The sequence below is a fragment of the Peromyscus maniculatus genome, chromosome 22, assembly GCF_049852395.1.
Source record: "Peromyscus maniculatus bairdii isolate BWxNUB_F1_BW_parent chromosome 22, HU_Pman_BW_mat_3.1, whole genome shotgun sequence".
Taxonomy (NCBI): Eukaryota; Metazoa; Chordata; class Mammalia; order Rodentia; family Cricetidae; genus Peromyscus; species Peromyscus maniculatus.
The window spans coordinates 53405979-53426262 of NC_134873.1; the positions used below are offsets into that span (position 1 = coordinate 53405979).

At 39.8% G+C, this 20284-nt stretch overlaps 1 protein-coding gene across 1 annotated transcript in view; it reads right to left on the reverse strand.

Annotated features, from left to right (window-relative positions):
- The window catches only part of Lrpprc (leucine rich pentatricopeptide repeat containing), a 90165-nt gene that overhangs the window by 44039 nt on the left and 25842 nt on the right, over nt 1-20284 (reverse strand). Inside the window, exons 13-23 of the mRNA XM_006986513.4 lie at nt 18679-18772; nt 14735-14801; nt 7879-7906; nt 6040-6088; nt 4901-5007; nt 4611-4688; nt 4222-4266; nt 3811-3924; nt 2713-2843; nt 1976-2061; nt 424-628 (exon numbers count right to left, since the gene is read on the reverse strand). Coding sequence (XP_006986575.1) covers nt 424-628; nt 1976-2061; nt 2713-2843; nt 3811-3924; nt 4222-4266; nt 4611-4688; nt 4901-5007; nt 6040-6088; nt 7879-7906; nt 14735-14801; nt 18679-18772 — 1004 coding nt within the window. The remainder of the gene's footprint in view (nt 1-423; nt 629-1975; nt 2062-2712; nt 2844-3810; nt 3925-4221; nt 4267-4610; nt 4689-4900; nt 5008-6039; nt 6089-7878; nt 7907-14734; nt 14802-18678; nt 18773-20284) is intronic.

Here is a 20284-nt window from a genome sequence, read left to right on the forward strand (position 1 = left end):
AAGGCGTGAGCCACTGTGCCTGATTTGTTTTTAGGTTTTGGAGTTTGGGTGTTGCTCTGTAGCTAAGGATGGCCTAAGAACTGACTATGTAACCCGGACTGGTCTCAACTTGCTATAAGCCTCCAGCCTCAACCTCCAGAGTGTTGGGATTAGAGGTGTCTGCCACCACACCCAACCACAGATACAATATAATGTAATACCATTACACTCTCCTTAAAAAAATAGTCACCAGAGACTTCCACTAACAAGTAACACACAGCCACAGGCTGCTGCTGTCTGAAGGGTTACCCTGGTGCACTTATTCACCAAAAAGTGACTCTCAAGGACTCCAAGTCACCAGAGTACTTGCAGAGCATAATCCCAAAACGATCAGGTTCATTCCTGCAATTCCAACGTCCAATATCCCCAATTCAATGAACTTACTTTTCCAGGTGCACAGTGACCAATGGGGTGCTTATGCTGGTGGACGGCTGTGCTAAGCCAAGAGTCACGATGGCTTCGTGCAACTGTTTGACTGTTTCAATTTCACCTCTGAAAGCCGCGCCATTTAGGATGTGGAAAAAGGACACTGTTGCATCTTTGATGACAACACCCTTCTCTTTCATCTCCTTTAGAATGTTAATCGCATCTACAATGAAGTAACACAAAAGACCCTTAGGTAATTTCATGTAGGGAAAACAAACTGCTATTAAAACAGCATTTCAAGCCCGGCAGGAATGTAAATTCTAGTGTATAATGCCGATTTCAAGTTAATTACTACTTGCATTTCTAAACGAGACTACAATTATAAATCCACAATAGCATGGTTTTATCATTTCCCTGCAACTTTGACTACAAATTACAGATAGGGACCGTGTGCCCACTCTGCACCACAGAGCCCTGCATGGTCTGCCCTGTAGCTGTAAGATCCTCCTAAATGGATGCTTTTATCGTTCAGAGCTAACATCTGCTAAATCACACCATTGTCTCTTCAGCAGATGGCTTGTCAGGAGGCCAGATAATAAAGATGTGTTTACACTGTATATACAGCCAGACTAATGGTCTGATACCGATAGGGCCTGTTTGCTATGTCGATACTAATTAGCCAAGCAGAGCCAATGAAAGCTTTCCAAAAGACTGCATGTTAATACATTAGATTCATTAAGCTTCATTAGGAAGGCAGAAACAAACATTTTAGGATATGGAATAAGTGCATTTTTATAATGTTTGTTCTTAATTATTACAGACAAAATGTTTTGACCACTTTACAAAAAGTGATTTTTTTTAAAAAGCAGGCTAATTTGTGTTAGAAAGGCTTCCTAGGAAAAATGTCAATATTCAAATCAAGTAATTTCCCCTTCCATCTCTTCCAAAAATTGAAGAGAGGAAATGTAAGGAGAAAGTTCCAATACAAAGCTGATAGGTACACCAAGAACCTACAATAGGAAGACTGGATTATCAAGTGCAACTCATCATCATTATTAGGCTTAGCAATTTTTCAACGAGGAAATTAGAGCATGCAAATCATCCATGTAATCAAATTTGCTTTTTCAACTAAAATATATATTTTGTTAATGTTATTAAGGGTTAAGACAAAACTGCACAGTTCAGATTCTTATCTACCAGGTTATGTTTGCAGGTTTTATGTTCAGCCTTCAGATCTCTTTAAGCGAAAACAAAGCCATTAGTGCAGGCATATAAGCAAATTGTGCCATAAGTCATGATCTTCAAACTCCATCCAAACAGCAATGCTAATAAAAACTAGCTGCAGAAATGCAAAAGGCACTGAGCTGTGCAAATGTAAATGACAAGCTTGCCAATCCATTAAAACTAATGGCCTACACTGTCCACGCAGCTCTGGTCGGATTCACATGCAAATCTGTATGCAAAGTGTTCAAGCTCTTTGTAGGACATGATATACCATTAATATCAATTCACGTGTTATTCCAGGGGCAAGGACTGGCATCGCGTTTTCCCTCTACGTCCAGGGGCTTACCTTGGAGCTTGCCATGCTTGGCCAACACTTTGACAAGGCCTAGATACTTGGCAGTGTCAAGAACAGCAGAAGGGTCTAAGCGGTCACTATAAAATAAGCCACAGTTACATTAAGTCAATTAACTAAAGGAAGGATAGTCATATTCATTTTACTACTTTCCAAAAGCTAATCAAACAGTCTGAACTGTTATCATACTGGCCTTGACACATAACGTGATTGAAACCATGTTTCCATCCACAGTTAACTGCAGAAGTGAAAACGCAGAAGCACACAAACACACTGCCTCACCGCACAGGAAAACACAGATGAAGACACACTTTGCCTTCACGGCCCTCTACACGACACTGGCTTTCACTGCAAACACACAAGGACCTAAAAGGACTTGTTTCCATATTATAAAGCTTTCAGTAAGGAGAGGAGTGAAAGATTCGTGAGACCCGACAACATTTTGTGTACATGACATAGAAAGGGAACCATTACGGCTGGTAAGAAGTCACCATTACCACTCTTCGGCTTGGAGACCTAGAAGGTTTTACTGAACGGAAGCGACACCCCAAAGAAAGGACATAATTAACTAAAGAGACTTTCTAGCACAAAATTAAAAAAACAAAAACAAGCAAACAAAAAAAAAAAACACTGACAGCAAAAGATTTGTAAAAAATGATGTAAGTCACTAACAGTCAACCCATCAGGGCACTTCAGACACCGGCTGACCTGTTCAGTGCCAGGGTACTTACAATTCCTGTTTCAAGTTCAATGCATCTTCTGCATTATCATTTCGACAGCACACATTTATTAAAGCTGCATAGCCACCAATAACCATGTCGGACTCATACTTTGCTTTCACTTCAAGGGCTTTTTGCATATTCTAAAATAAAAGAATTTAGTGAAAAAGAAGAAAATAATATAAAGGTAAAAAATATCATGGTTTTTGTTGTGGTATTCAGAGTTTAGGAAAAGCTAACAGAACTTTTAAAATAAATGGTTTCACACACTTAACCCTGCCCAAAGTGTGTGTGTGTGTGTGTGTGTGCATACATATGTATGTAAGCCAGGGCTTACAAGATTTCTTGTAATATAAATATGCAGGGCTTAAAAGATTTCTTGTTTGTAATTAAATATTAGAATATTATAATATTTCCCAAGTCTTTTCTAACAGTCTAATTTCCAGATTTGGAAATACACATAATTGAAAAGTTCCTCAGAATAGTTCAGTATACAAGGAATGTGACAAAATCTGTTTTAGAGTGTAACAGAGCCACGATGTCATCTCAAAGTTAGTCACAGTATTTTCCCCCTAAAATCACAGGCGTAAGAATAATAGTAGTGAAGCAGAGCCTACCCTACCAACTGCAGATCTCCTACCATGAACACAAAGTACAGCTGCAGGCCTGCTGCAGAAGGCAAGGGACCCTTTATCTCAGAAAGCTTTTTCCTAGCAGGAAAATGGAATTTCAATCCCTGCATTAACAACCTCATGCTATTTGACTTGCAAATGACTACTGCATGTATCAGTTGCTTGACAATCTGGATATGAGAGACCGGAGCCATGGCTTGAAAGGACATTTGGCATGTATGATAAACCTATCACGGCTGTTACTATCATTCACTTTGTAGATTATCATAAACAAACTACAGCAACCCGAAAACATGCCATTCAAGGTGTCGCCGAAATTAGTTAACCTTCCATTTAATTGCACTGTTCTCAAGTATGACACATACCAATAAAGTGTAAAAATCATAAACATGATATTGCGTTTTACTCCTGTGGTAGAATTCTCTGTAGAATCTTCCCCCCTAAGGGCACATGTGAAAGAGAGCACTGGTAATGGTACCTCTTCCGAGCAGAGCAGCAGGAGGAGCTGCTTCAGGACGTCTCCTAGAGGCTGATTTTTAGCTTTTAGGTTTTCAAGTGTTGATTCCAAATCAGATGAGGTCAGCTGGGAAGTCTACATGGGAAAAACAAAAGTTTACTATGAAAAAGAAAATACAACCCTAGTCATTCTCCCCTCTAAGCTGGCTTTCTTAACTGTTATAAATGCTGCAAGGGATATTAATTTTGGTGTCTGTGGATGGAGTAGACTCCAGGGATTATGATTAGATTTTATGCTAATATCCTAGACCTGTGGTTTTCTGAGATGAGGAATAGTTTTACCAACTCAGAGGTATACAAGATGATTTTACAGGGATATTATTTGAAATTCTTATTAGATGTAGTTTAAAAAACAAAATAAAACACTACTTACTTTGCGAGAATCTACCTTCTCTTTGTCAACCAGCACCTTAACATCCTAAAATTGGGATTTAAATTAGTACAGAATTAGAAAACACAGGGAAAAAAAATGTTAGTGAATGTCAAAGGCAAATTTTGCAAGCCTTGCCTCATTTTAATGCTATCTTTCTAAAATTCTGCAGAAATTCTATTCATACTGCATTAACCATTATAATTAATGTTTTAGATGTTCCCTTTAATATGTAAACAGTTTCTACTAACAATCAATAAAAGCTTTATTTTTATTGTTATTACTGGGACAAAAAAATTTGTATCCCTCCAAATTAAATTTAAATGAGATTTTAACAAGTCTCTACATATAGATGAATCATTTAATAAAGTTGGTTGCTTACACTCACACACCTTAATCAATTCAGGAACGTGGTAGTTATCCAGCAAATTACGAATGCCTCTGTAGATGTTTTCAGGAACTTTAACATTCTGTGAGAAGGAAAAGGAAAGGTAAAGAAAACACTGAGTTTAGACAACCACACTGAAATTTGTCTAAGAGAAATTATCTCAGACATAATTTAAGTCTCTAACTCTTGCATGTCATTGAGAAGTGGTCTGGTTGTACTTAAAAGCAGCAATTTCAAATCTAATAGATACATGTCAGGCAGGACAGGCATTATATAGCAAAAATGAAATGGTACCATCTCCTTCAGCTGATGGAAGTATTGTCTCAAATGCTCCTCCTTGGCCTGTACCTCTGAGTCACGCATGCTGTCAATCAAGTTATACAGAAAATAGCCAACAGCTTCTGTGGAAAAAAACAAGAGAAAGCATTCTTCTAAAATTACTGCGACTGTCATGTTATCAAGATTAATTTATAAGAAATCATTTTGGTGTGAGATGTCACCCTGATGAGAGGCTCTGAAATGGCAACAATGATCACTGAGGCATAGAGATTATGTGGTTTGGGAGCACATATCTAACTGGTGAGTGAAAGGAATATTAATTATTTTCAGCCCGAGTGACAGCTTTGCAGTACAGAGTCTTACTTCAATCTATTTTCTCCACCACTCTGTGACAGAAGCGGCCCTGCCCAAGGCTTCACCCCCCTCCTGTCCAAAGCACAGGTAGTGAGTGTAAAGAAATGTCTTCACATATTTCTGTACTAATTTTTTGTGGACAATATTTTGAAAATTAGAAATGATTGATAAATACTGAGCATAGAAAGTTAAAATACTGTTAATGAGCAGATACAGTAATCCCACGGAGACCCGCCTATTAACCAATGAAAAACCAAGATTAACAAAGATGTTTTGTAACAACAGTAATTTTCTTATGCATTCAAGCATAAAATTCATAGGGCCATGTGTTAATGCCTCGAAGAGGAGGTCTGAACTTTCAAGAAGGGTACTTTCTTATAGAAAACTATACAGTCCTGACTTCATTAAATGCCTGAATTATATCTAATAGATAGTAAGCTATATCTAAGTGAAAAATCCAAGACTTTTTCCTACTTTATGTATAAAGTTAACCACACCTGCAAAAAGCTGAAGTCATATAGACACTGAGACTCACTGGCTTCTAGCCCTATCTCCACAGATGCAATAAGGAACACTGCTGTATACCTCAAAGGCTCCACATTTTGTCTTTTAAAAAAATAATAAAATCATACACCTTAGAGATCTCAAAATGTAGGCATTGATACAGATCATTAGAATTAAGTGTTTTCAGATTTCACTTTCAAAATCAAGAGTGTTTACTGCTGTAATCCTTCTAGCCCATCATTACACAGAAGAATGGGTGTGTGGGTAAGTTACAGTCATCTAAATAGAAACGCTACCTGGAGGCTCTCGGCAGTAACGTCCACTCTTGTACAACAATTCTGTTATCTGGTAAGACAGAAAATCCATGCATCGCAACAAGAGGAGCAAATAAAAACAAATACAACATGAGATTGAATTCTTGAAATAATAAAGTCTGTCCCCAATGAGGCATTTTTCTGTGTCACAGCAATCCCACCCACCTCATCACAGAGATCATTTTGCTTTTAAATAATAGGTTTGTCTTCTAAAAACAACCAAAAAAAGAAAAAAGAAAAGAAAAAAAACACGAAGGAAAACTGCAATATTTTATGAAACATCACAAAGTGCTAAAGTGATGTTTAAATTTGAATTTAAATACTCAAAAGTTATTCTGCTAACCAGAAAATCTGCTAGGACTGTAAAGTATTATTTCTCATTAGTGTTTATAGTCCATTCAAACTGGATCAAATGTCCCCCTTTTGAATGAAATACCAGGGAAATAGTAAGTAAAATGTGCTGGACCAGAAAATAATATGTACTTTTTATTTCTCAGTGACATTTTTTTCATTCACTTAATGAGTTTAAAATATGAGTCAAAGACTCAAATGTGTTTGAATTCAGATTCTTAGCAATTCAATTCACAAACACTAAAACCATACACAAATTAATTTTTCAGCATTAATGCTATGACCAATTTTTAACTTAAAAATCCAAGAATACACTTTATAATCAAAATTAATATAGACCTATGGTACTGACTTGTAACCCTACTTGAACCTACAAATCTTCAGGCTGAAGACAGCAGAAGCACACAGTAGTTGTCCAAAAACGGTAAGGGTCAGGACTAGCATGTGAAGTCTACAGCTGAGCTTATCCTGGCATACATAATTAGTGTTAATAAAAGCCAAACTTCAGTTACTTGTATCATCTGTTGGCTGAGATGGAAAATTGGACAAAACTGATCCTATGCCATCATGACATGCTTCACTTAATAGAAATCCAAAGGGTAGGAGACTCAAAAGAAAAGCAGCCTTCTACAGACTGTCCTTAAGCAACACACACAAAGACCACTAGTCAATTCTACAGAAACTGAGCTGCACAAAGGTGTGAGACAGGCGTGGTATATAGTAACAAATTTGAACACCCATTTAATAAATAAACCAATGAAGTCTCTTTGGTCAATGAACTGTTTCTACATATAGCCTAACTATATACTAAATTAAGTATAAAGTCTGAATGGTAGCTGTAGTAAAACTAGATAGAGAACTGATTCAAAATACATTAAAAAAAAAAAATACTTGGGCCTGATTTGCCTAGCATATGTAAGGCCTTGTGTTCAATCCTGGAACCAAACATATAAAACAAAACAAATTTAAACTGTGAATTTGAGTTTGTATTCTGATCTTCTTGGACTGAAATTTTTCATGAAATCATGAACTGTTCAGGCATACAAACCAGCTGACCTCTTTCAAAGGCAGTGGGTTGGTCTATGTACCATTACATATAGGAATACATATAAACTAGTACACATGGATGTATCCAGAAAACGGGGCTAGAGATAAGCTCAGTGAATGAACACTCACTCAGGAAATGTGAAGCACCACCCAAAAAATTACTAAGCCTGTACATTCAAATGCCACCACAATAATTTTATAAGTTTTGTTTTGAAAGATGAAAATCTTAGTAAGAATTTAAGATTAAGTCAAAGACTACTTGAATAACATTTTTCCTGCTGTTTTAAAACTACCAATATCAAGACTTTTAACTTTAACCCATTAGTTTGTAATAATATATCAGAAATGTGTGAAGCTATTAAAACTTGCTCCTGATGGCTTTTCATACATCACATTATGGTTTGCAGTATTAGGAATACTTACCTTGCTCCAAAGATCTACATCCATAGACCTGCAGAGGGCAGCAAAGGATTAAAAATAAGCTCAGAGGTTCGAAAACTAATTTATATCAAAATATATCAGTAATTATATTATGTAATATGTAAAAATCACTGCTTTAACAAGTAAATAAATATCAAATTGAATTATTCAAGGAAATAAATTTTAAAATTTTCAAAATAAACTTTGGTTTGGATAGGAAGGAACCATTAAAAAGCCACCTCTACATGTTGGGGTCCAAGTCTAAAAGGAAGGTTTATTTGCATGTATCCCAAGTATCTGACTTACTTGCAAAGGGGAAAACAGCAACTACCTTGACTGAGTGATCAAGACTAACATCACTCCTGGGGTGCTAACGGTTATCTATATCTATGCCTTTGGACGTAACTCCCTGAAAAGGCAATCTAGCAGGGCAACACACCCAGAAGCTTAACGGGGGAACCACTAACTGCTATGAAGTACATTCTGTAAAAACAGCTAGTGTCGTAAGAGACAAAGTTATTCCAGAATAGAGAAAATTGAAAATAGAGGGCAACTAACAGCTAGCCCTGAACTGGACTTTGTACAAAAGGGGATGAAATATGAAATATGGAAAAGGACATAAACTATGTTAGCTAAAGGTAGCCCAGCAATGTTTAACTTCCTAAATGTTAACTGTGCTGAGGTTACATAAGATTATCCTTTTTGATTACATGCTGAAATATGGAATGGTAGAGGGTCATAGTGCTAATTAAGCTCAAATAACTCTGAAAACGTCCATCTCATATAGACCTATTTTTCATATATACAAACACATGCAGAGGCAGTAAAAATGACAAGACAAAATACTAAATGCTGGAGTATAATATATATGGATTCTTTGTATTATAAAATCTGAAAACAATTCAATGAAAGAAAGAAAAAAACAAGAGTCAAATATGGCCTATTTAAATGAAACACCATTCTCAAAACAGGTCAACCAATGAGTGTTGGCTCACCATGACTGCTGAGTTCTACACTCAAGTGTCCAGAGCAGTACATATCCAGTTCAAAGTGAAGAAGACAGTGCTTCTGTGGTCATGTTACAGTGTTAAGAATGTCTGCTTTGCAGGAAGGTACTAAAGGATAGCCTCTATTAAACACGAATAAAGAAAAAACATCGGGTGTGGCTGCAGTGATCCAACATGGACAAACAGAGAGAACCTTCAGGATAAAGGTCTTGGGGGGGGGGGGGAACCACTGTGCTGGGCACATAACGGGTCTACACCACAGGCCACCAGCACCAGGCACCTATACATCTTTTTAGCGTAAGGTACTGATGCGTCTAATTATTTGTCGATCATGAACTGGTACAATACTTCCTTACCTCTCCATGCCATGCACTTGAATTTGATGACAACATCCACAGAAGCATTTTCTTCAATGTATGAGGGAGGCCATAGTGAGCCTATATTTAGTCACAGGTTCCCCACATATACTGATCCCTATGCGTCTCAGGACTAACCCCTGACCTTTCCTACTGACTTCCCTGGAAGAGGCATTTACAGGCTTTTAGAAAAGCAAAAGCCTGACCTGCCCAGAGAATGTTCACATGAGTCTCCAGGGAGACTATTGCTTTCTCCGTATGACCAGGCTTCTGTTTAGTCGTTCAAAATTAAGTACGTTGTTGAGAATATGTAAAATGGCACAATGATAGAGAAACTCAGGGGAAGGGCTTGCATCAATGTCAGGACAGCAGTGAGCTTCAGGAAGACATGGTAATGAGGAAGGACATATAGAGGAACTTACAGAACCATGGACATTCTGTAGGGGACAGGTGTGTGTTTGTTTTATATGGTGATTCAATTTTGAGATACTCCTCTGAACGTATAACAATGTATACAACTCACATTAACAAGTGCAACAGAAATTCCCCAAGTCCTCACAACTAATAAAACACTGGTCTCATTCTGACCCAGATAAGATGGCTATATATGAACCTTGGCACGCTCGCTGTATAATAAATTAACGACTAATTCTTGCTTCTTTTCTGTCTACAGAGAAAATAAGTTTCTGAGAAGGTAGAATATGGGTTTGAAAAACACACTGGCACCATTTCTGTTGAGGACTGACTGCAGGTTTTAAGCAAGCTTTTTCTAGAGGGAAAATGGACTTGTAACAAAACATTAACATTTTGCTTCTGTTCCTGGAGTTACGGAGTCAGAAATGGCTGGGTGACAATGACATGCTACTCTGGGTTTCAGCCAGCGCTGCTCACAGCTGTCTACCAGAGCCTCCTTCGGAGTTTGTATGGTAAAAACAGAAAGGGAGCTAGAACAGACACAGACTTTCTCATGGCCAAGAGGAGTAGCAGTGAGGCACATTATTTCATTTTCTATACCAATGAGGAAGTAGTTAGAGCAAACATCTCATTCCAGCTCTCAGTTCTGGTGAGGTCAAGATATCACCGACACCAACTTTTTACAAAAAGGACTTGAAGATCTGGCATTAACTTGAAGACTCCAGTGGGACTAATGTTGGTCTGAAATGCTTTGAGTTCCAAAACCTGATCTTTCCTTTCAACATATGGCAGGCAACTATCCCTAACAGCACAGACTTTTAACTGCCAAGTTCAGAGTGTTGCCAACAAGTCAGAAAACCCCTCTTCACCACAGAGCTCTTCTGTAAGAAACGCTGGCCTGCCACCTAGCCAGTTCTCCAACATCTCTGAAACGTGCTACTGTCCCTGGCCACGTCTGTGCTGGCTTCAGTGCCGTATCTGCATCCTGGCAATGGCTCAACACTTTGAAGTATTTTCAATTATACAGTCAAGGGACACTTTCTGCTTGTTCACCAAAACTTTCTTCTATTGTTGATAAAAGTAAAGCAATGTCTTACACATTCTACACACAACTTCATCCTAGATTTGATAGAAAACTCAACTTCCAAATGTAGTTTATTTCCTTATTTGAAGACAGGATCCCATAGCCCAAGTTCATTATGGCGCTGAGGCTGTGTTGAACTCCTGGTTTTCCCGCCTCCACCTGCAGAGTGCTGAGGTCACAGGCACAGGTCATCTTGCTCCATTTCAGCGGTGCTGGGGACTGAACCCAGGGAAACATGCATGCTTTAATCTACCAACTGAGCTATGTTCTGAGGCCACAAAATACATTTTACATAACTTTATTTTAAAGAAAATTTATAATAAAAAATTTCCTTTCTAGTAGCCATGTTAAATGACTTAAACTTAAGTGTCTTTGCCTACGCATGTTATTAAACAATTTATAAAATGGGACACTATATACAGACACACACACATCAATTCTGGTGTTCTTGTTTTAAAAAGACAGCATGTTTAAAGTATTTACTGTTCCCTAACTGGTCTAACAAGGTCCAGATAGAATGTTGCCGGGTAAATAAGTGTGTCCTCGAAGCAGGCGTGGTCAGTATAGGCACCTTTGAACAACCATTTCGGGAGCGTCTGACTGAACACTACTCTCCAAAGATATGAGAAAGTGATGGTTTTCAAAGTGGTCATGTGATAGGGCTGGCAGCCCACATCACCTGGGAGGGTTGTGCACCTGAGGAGGAGAAGGATCACAGTTCCAGGCCATCCTCAACTGCACAGCAAGCTACGGCCAGCACGGGCTTCAGAAGACTGACCCGAGGGGCAGGAGATAGACAAGAACAACCAAAAGGGTTCAGCAGGCAAAGGGCTTACAAGCCTGCAACCCACGTTTGGTCCTCAGAACTCAGTGAAAGGAGAAAAGACAACTCCTCCGAACTCTACACATGCACTGCCCCCTACCCAATAATAATGATATAGTTTAAAAAGTGTGTTGGTTAGATTTTTGACAACTTGACACAAGACAGGGTCCTCTAAGAAGGAAGAAACCCAATTGAGAAACAACTGAGAAAATGTCATCAGACTGGCCCAGAGGCAAACTGTGGACTTTTTTTTTTTTGACTGATGACTGATATGGAAGAGCCCAGCTCACTGTGTACCACCCCTGAGCAAATCATGGGAAGCAAGTCAGTAAATGGCATTCTCCATGATCTCTGCTTCACTTCCTGCTCCAAGATGCTGCTTGAGATCTCTTCATGACGGACTGAAATAAATTCTCAAAGGCAGAGTTGCTTTTGATCGAGTTGCTTTTTTTTTTTTTTTTTTTTTGGTTTTTTGAGACAGGGTTTCTCTGTGTAGCTTTGCGCCTTTCCTGGAACTCACTTGGTAGCCCAGGCTGGCCTTGAACTCACAGAGATCCGCCTGCCTCTGCCTCCCGAGTGCTGGGATTAAAGGCGTGCGCCACCACCGCCCGGCTCGAGTTGCTTTTGATCACGGTATTTTACAACAACAGAAGGAACTTAAGAAAATCTGAGCCAAATACCTTACTGCCTGAACATGCTAGGAACAAGTGCCCAGTTAGGCCCTGGACCTACTATAACTACTAAGAAGGTTTATTAAAGTTGCATAATAATAAGATGTGTATCCAAATTTCCTGTGGGCTTATCTAAAGTGACTTAGATCTGTAATTTCCTGGGTTTCTGATGAACTTTCTTTGGGGACCTAGTCACTTCTGATGAGCCTTTATGTTTAGTAAGTGTAAGGTACTTCCTATGAGAACAAGGACCCTATCGGCAAGAGCATGGCTGATCCATTTATAAGCCAATGTCAAGTCATGTTGTTTCGTCCCAGTTACTAAAAACAACCCTAAATTTGCTCACATACAACATGACACTCAAAAGCACACACAACAGGTGGCTTGACTCCTATATGGAATGTTCTGAGAGATTGTAAAATATGCTACTATTCACTTTGACCACAAATAGAAGACTTGGCTATATTAATGCTGACGTAAAGGACTGTAATTACTCTCATATAGATTTTGGTTTTTGTTAGTTTTGGGGTGAAGTGGAAGGTGAAAAAATGACCCCAAGTTACAAATGCCTCTAACCACACCCATACTCTTATAGATAAAGCAACTCCAACCTAAAATTGTACTGTATCTACCACAAGCCGCTGACAGCAAAGCCTTTAATAGTGACACATTAAACAGCGGCAGCAGGAGCTCTGAGACTTCAGTCCACTGCCCTAGGACCCTTTAGGAGTCTGTCCCCATCAGATGGCCTTAGCTTTATGGTCCAAGTACTTCCACAAGTCTGCAGTTTGGAAATATATACTGACAATAATACTGAAATCAAAAGAAATATCCGTAACTTTGAAGTTTCATGAAGGACAACGTTAATGTCAATACAATTAATTGATTAGCACAGTATGAGTTACTTCTTAAAAACCTGGTTCTATTGCAGTTCTATCTGTTCAACTATAGCCTATGCTCTGAAACACCTGACATCCTAACATCACTGTGTAGATGTGCAGATGTGTAGGAGGTGGGCACTATGGGGAGGTCAAAGGACAACTCCTATGGACTTGGTGGTTGAACAACAACATATGAACTCAGGCCACCAGGATTCCCAATGCTTTTGCCCACTGAGCCATCTCACTTTTTCAGATTTATCTTTTGTTTTAAAGTGTGTGCGCGGTAGGTATGCACTTATTTGTGCAAGTGCAAATGGGTGCACACGCAGATGTGTGTAGTGGCCAGAGGCCACTTCAGGAATCTTCTTCAGTCACCTTCCCAGCGTATTTTGTGAGATAAGGTTTCTCACTGAACCGGAGCTCACTGACTGGGCTAGGCTGGCCAGCCCATGAGCTTTGGGGATTTGTCTGTCACCTCGGAAGCATAGGGGGTACAGTGGCAGCCACCACACCCAGCTTTGACAAAACATGAATGCGAGGGGGTGGGGGGAGTCAGGGGGCAGCTTGGGTTCTCTCCTTCTCCCGTGTGGGACCTGGAGACTAAACTCAGATAACCAGGCCTGGCAGCAAGTGCCTCTGCACACTGAGTAATGGCACTGGGTCAATTTCAAACGGGAACATTCGAGCACAGACTTATGTCAACCAGATGACAATATACTACACCTTAGGGTAAAAATATACATGCTGCAACGTCCAGTGCTGTGATGTCTACAACTTAGAGTAGTTAGCAAAAAAGAAGCACATGTGTATCTATGCGCACAGCAAGAACAGAAGAAAGCAAGTCAACCGCACTTGTAACTTGTGAAATATGGAACAGGCAGGCAGGCAAAGAACCACTATTCTTTTGAAATTTTTTTTTTTTGAGGTGTGTATGTGACTATCTAAAAAATAACAAAATTTGAGGGTACTAAGGTATGGTTTAAGTTTCTTCCCCAAGGGTCCACATGATGGACACTTGGCTCTTTCTCACTGTGGCCTGAGGGGAGACCTCACAGTGCTTGCAGCTGTCCTGGGAAGGGGATACAGCAGTTCTCCTGGAACAACGGGGCCTTTTCCCGGAATAGGTTGTTAACGTGAGTAAGGGCAAACCCTCAGTTGCTCTGTGGCTTTCTGTTGTAGGACATGATCACTCCCTCTCACTTGTTCTTATCATGATGTGATGTGTCATCGTGTGCTTCAGCCAAGAAAGCCCGCGCCAGGTCCAAACCAACAAAAAACTCTTCTTTCTCTGTTATGTTCGCCTGCGTCGGTATCTCAGTGTAGCGACAGAAAACGTTAACACTCAGGAAAACTCACTAAGTTTCCTTGAACATGTAAGAGAGTACTAGCACACACGGAATAGTCATCACAATTGAATGCTCAAACAGCAATCTGAATATGCATGCACATCACTGTTCCTTCTGTGAACAGAGCTGTATTTGTCAGAAAAGGTAATAGAGAGGCTGTCCAAACCTAATTCAACTCAGAGTAAGCGCTTGTCTCAAAAGGAGTTCCCATCATCAAGAGATCACAAGGACAAGGGCAATCAGTCCAATGACAGAACATTTAGGCTGGTAATCTTACCTCCGAAAGCCTAGAATTAGGCTGCGTCTCAAAGAACTAAACGATAAAGGCACTGCATTCGATTCCACTGCAAAAGAAAGCGACTGTCAAAACATCCCAGGCCAAGCAAACAAAACGACCCACACCGAGCTACACATCATCTGGCGACCTGGTTCACCTACTTTATCCCTTCCAACTGGGAAACATTACTTAAAAAGTAAAACGGCTCATGTAAAAGTACTTAATGAGGCAACACATGTATTTGTAACAAAACTCTTTAAAGCCTTTTGCTTTGTTTTCAATTATTCCTTAATAGAAACAGTAATTACTTGAATCACCTTGCTACATAACTGAAACTGTATGTTACTGGGCACTGTGGCACAGTAAGGAAATTAGGAAGATGACTTTGAACGAAAGTCATTCTCTAGGAGCTGTGATGGGTCCTGGTGGAGCAGCCCCTTTTCCACCGTGACCAGTGTCTGCATTTACACAGGAGCAGCAGCTAACCACAACCAAACAGGCAAGCCCTTCCTCCTGCTCCATCACCAGCCCCCACTGCTCTTAACTTCTCAGAGTACCCGCTTGCTCTGCTACACACTTGGCATCTAATAGTGCACAACTTGGAATGTTTCAATGCTGATCGCTAAGCCTGATTTTTCAGGTAAACCTTGTCATAAAACTTTTTGGCTGGGCAGTGGTGGCGCACATCTTTAATCCCAGCACTTAAGAGGCAGAGGCAGGTGGATATCTATGAGTTCAAGGACAGCCTGGTCTACAGATCGAGTTCTAGGACAGCAAGTGCAACACAGAGAAACTGTTTCAAAAAACAAAAAGTGCTTTTAAAAAAAAAATAGAGGTATGATTTAGCTGCTGTTGGCACTTTCGGAATCTCTATTATAACAGTGAGGTCAAGTTAACTGAATCTTTACACTCCACTTTAAGTGGCTTTTGAATGAAAGAATGAGTGGGATGAAAGAATAATAGAGGCAAGTCCCGAATGAGAAACACAACTTAGAAAGAATAAGATACTGGCTTAATTCTTATTAAAAGGCCATAGAAAGAAAATCATTATTAGTTTTTTTTTTTTTTTTTTTTTTTTTTTGAGACAGGGTTTCTCTGTGTAGCTTTGCGCCTTTCCTGGAACTCACTTGGTAGCCCAGGCTGGCCTCGAACTCACAAAGATCCGCCTGCCTCTGCCTCCCGAGTGCTGGGATTAAAGGCGTGCGCCACCAACGCCCGGCCATTATTAGTTTTAATTCACTCAAATGTACATAAAAATTTTACTTCCACACAGAAACTGAATTATAAAACCCTTGGACAAGGAGCTTAAGTTTTTCCACTAATTTCACAGCGTTCAGATATTTCTTCAAAATATCTAAAAATCATTTACAATATGACCTCGATGAAATTACTCAAGAAACTTGAAAATGGACACTCCACATGCCTCTAAGCAACCTGGAGTTTTGCCATGCCTACAAATAAGACTGCATCCTACACAACCTCGATCAAGAGAGCTCATTTCTTCCTCCCCACAAGGCAATATTCTCTGTGCACACCTGAGCGCTGCCAAGGACCGACACCAGCAAGTGTGGCTCTTCAAGACCTCTGACTCCAGGGGGGAGACTGTCAAGAAGAGGCTCAAGGATTCTCTGGTCTCAACTTTAACTCCTTTCAAAATTCAATAGACAACTTCTTACAAAAACATTTTGGGGCCGGGGAGATGGCTCAGTGGTTAAGAGCACTAGCTGCCCTCTCAGAGGACCCAGGTTCAATTCCCAGCACCCACATGGCAGCTCCCAATTGCCTCTAACTCCAATCCCAGGGGATCTGGCACCTTCACAGACATACACGCAGGCAAAACACCACTGTACATAGAATAAAAATAAGAAAATAAATAAATAAATAAATCCTAAAAAAAAAAAAATGATGGTATTTAAAATAGTATTTCAAAGAATACTGTCAAGTTTTTCCTTAACAAGGTGGCCAGAAACATCCAGGCAAGCTGGATGGCTGCTGACAAGAAATATCTTGTTCCCTTAGCAACAAGCAAGTCTGAAGAAGCTAGAGACTGACGATCAAGTGGGGGACAAGCTCCCAGGTGTACACAGCCACACTCCTCTGCTAATGCTCCCGTTCTCATCTTCTCAGGATGGAAACTCCCTCCGTACGTTATGTATACAGTAGAAGGCACACTCAGTATACTCAGAGCAGCCAGCTTTAGCAAACCTCTGACTATCACGTAACATTGGGGGCTGGGCCTCACCCTACCAGCATTAGCTAGTTTTAGTTGATGGACTATTATAAACGTCAGAACAGGCAGCAGTGCTAATAATCTGCTTTTACAAAGCTTTGTTTGACCTATACGATCTAAACAGACATCAATCAAACTTTAACTTTTAACACTTTAAGAAGATCAAAACTGCTGTGTGCCAGGCATGGTGGTACACCTCTAATCCCAGAACTTGGGAGGCAAGAGACGGGGGCAAATCTGTGAGTTCAAGACCAACTGGTCTACACAGCAAGTTCTAAGTGAGCCAGGGCTACACAGTGAGACTCTGTCTCACAAAACTCCCAAAATAAACTAAAAAAAGCCTGCTACATTTTAGTTTTAAATGTTTTTCCACAATCTGAATGTCTGACAAATAATATCATGGACATGTTAAAAAAACAAAAACTTGGGCTGGAGAGATGACTCAGAGATTAAGAGCACTGACTGCTCTTCCAGAGGTCCTGAGTTCAATTCCCAGCACCCACATGGTGGCTCACAACCATCTGTCATGAGATCTGGTGCCCTCTTCTGGCCTGCAAGGTTACATGGAGGCAGAATGTTGTATACATAATAAATAAATAAATCTTTAAAAAAAATTAACAAAAAAAGCAGCAAAAAAAAAAATACTTTAAGAAACATTAATCCATTAAAAAGAAAAGCCAAGTGATGGTGCTCGATTTTAACCCAGCATTTGGGAGACAGAGGCAGGTGGATCTCTGGGTTCAAGGCCATCCTGGTTTACATAGTGAGTTCCAGGGTAGCCAGGGAGAGGGAGAGAGGGAGAGAGAGAGAGAGGGAGAGAGGGAGAGAGGGAGAGAGGGAGAGAGGGAGAGAGGGAGAGAGGGAGAGAGGGAGAGAGGGAGAGAGGGAGAGAGGGAGAGGGAGAGGGAGAGGGAGAGGGAGAGGGAGAGAGAGAGAGAGAGAGAGAGAGAGAGAGAGAGAGAGAGAGAAATTTATTAGGTGCTGGAGAGATGGCTCAGCAGTTAAGAGCACAGGCTGCCCTTCCAGAGGACCTGGGTTCAATTCCCAGCACCCACCTGGAAGCTCACAACTATAACTTCAGTTCCAAAGGATCTAACACCCTCAAACAGACACATATGCATGCAGGCAAAGCACCAATGCACATAAAATAAAAATAAATTAAATTAAAATATGTTGAAAATGACCAAGTTAAAAGCAGACTTTGCTTCCAGCTCAAAGAACACCTTGATCAAATCCTTCACCCTCACTGTGCCCTTCTGTCAATGGATCTGACTCGGTGTGAGGTGCATTACAAACAACTCAGTAAGCACCAGCTGTGCTTTTTGTTAGCCAAATCCGGGAACAGCGGACCAGATGCCTCACTAGATTTCCATAATCTCCACACAACAGGCTGTGTCACCCCAATTTCAGAAAACTGAACCGAGTGGATGCTGACTGATTTCTGCCCTGTCACCTACAAGCTCATATGACAAACAGGACCCAGTCCTCGGGTTAGCACGTGCTCAATGACCACTCTAACTCCGTGGCATCTTCAAGCCCCTCCAACTTTAAAATGACTTCCGAAGTAGCCACAAGTTCAAGCCACACACTGGGTTCTCAGTAGGACCCTAACACAAGTTGGAACCATTCTTGCTCGCTCTGGAAGTATCACGTACGTGTTCTCAACAGCAACTGAAATCAATCAGCACTCAGTGGACTTATGTGGAATACTTACAAAAGGACAAAATGTTCCGTAGGTTCCCATTTATTGCTTCATTTCTCACTTCAGCTTGAGCAAATTTATTACTTGTAGGTAGACATTCATTTTCCTGGGGACAAAGCATACATCAATGGTAATGTCCTTCAGCTAACAATATTTTGATATGCCATTCTAATTTCCTAGCTTTCAAATATGTTTATCACCATGTACCAAAACAATCTATCATCTTTTTCAAAGATAATCTTCTAAAACTATATGTAGCTGAGTAACCAAATCTTGGCAAAAAGAAATTTGATTCTAAAGGGCCAACACCCCAGTAAGTATTATCAAGACAGATGATCTGTTCTCATGTGTACTACTCAGGACAGGACAATCAAGACAAAACTAAAATGGTAGTTTATAAGAAATACAAATTTTTTACTTTATGTTTATGGACTTTTTTGCTTGCATGAATGTCTGTATAAGAGGCATGCCTGGTGCATGTAGAGACCCAGAAGAGAGTGTCAGATCTGCTGGAACTGGATGATTGCGGGTACTGAGACTCAAACTGGCTCCTTACTCTTTTAACCCCCGAGCCATGTCTCCAGTCCCACTAAAATGGTATTTTGACACATATGGTAAAAATCAGATTTATATAACTCTAAATGGTTTATCACATCTCAACATTAAATAAATGTATAGGAACTAAAATTCAGCTCAAATGTTTTTATATAGTACAATATTACAACCACCCAAACAATAAAAGGCAAAGAATAAAAATAAATGGCATCTATAAAATAAAATATCACACAAGCATTAAAATGATTTGTAGAATTACATATTGCTATAGGATACCTACTCTTTCAAAGAGATTTCTTAAGCATATTCACATATGAAAGGAAAATGTTAAGAAAAAATAATCATCTAAAATACAAGACTATCTCACGGAAATACCTATGGATAAGTTATATAGACTTACCAACTGACTAGTAGTCTCCATGTATTAATGAATAAAATATAATATTGTCATAATCTTAGACTAATAAAAAATGATTTTTAATGTGTAGCTAAGTATTAACAACCACAGTAATACCGTAAGGTCTATTAAGCATTTAATAGTATGGTTGATTCTGAGCCAATAATGCTTAATGAATGGAAATAATGAGTGTAATCAAAATTCCCGCAAGTTCACAACTTAGGTCTAATTTTCTCCTAAGAGTTCAACAGTTCTGAAAAAACAAGTCACAAGACAACAGTGGAACCTGGGGCTGTATTTCTACAAAGAATGAAGTGTGCAGAAAGTCACTGTGTACCAGTCGTTTCTAATGTAAGCACACACAGCACAGGGTCAATAGCTTCTCTTGGGAACTAGGGCAGAGAGCTGGGGAACAGAGCTCATCTGGCAGTTATCTCCAGACAGACACCAGTCCTGGACTCGGACCCTAGCCCAGATAAAACACCCAACACGCTAACGTATGCCTACTGTCCCAGCACTCGGGAGCTGGGACTAAAGGTCGGACTGAAGAAGGAAATAAGGAAGGTAAGTAAAAGACACTCAAGATATAACTCCCAACGTTAAGATGATTATAATTATGAAGTTATTTCAAAGAAGGGAACATTCTTACAAAAACCTGGACAGCAT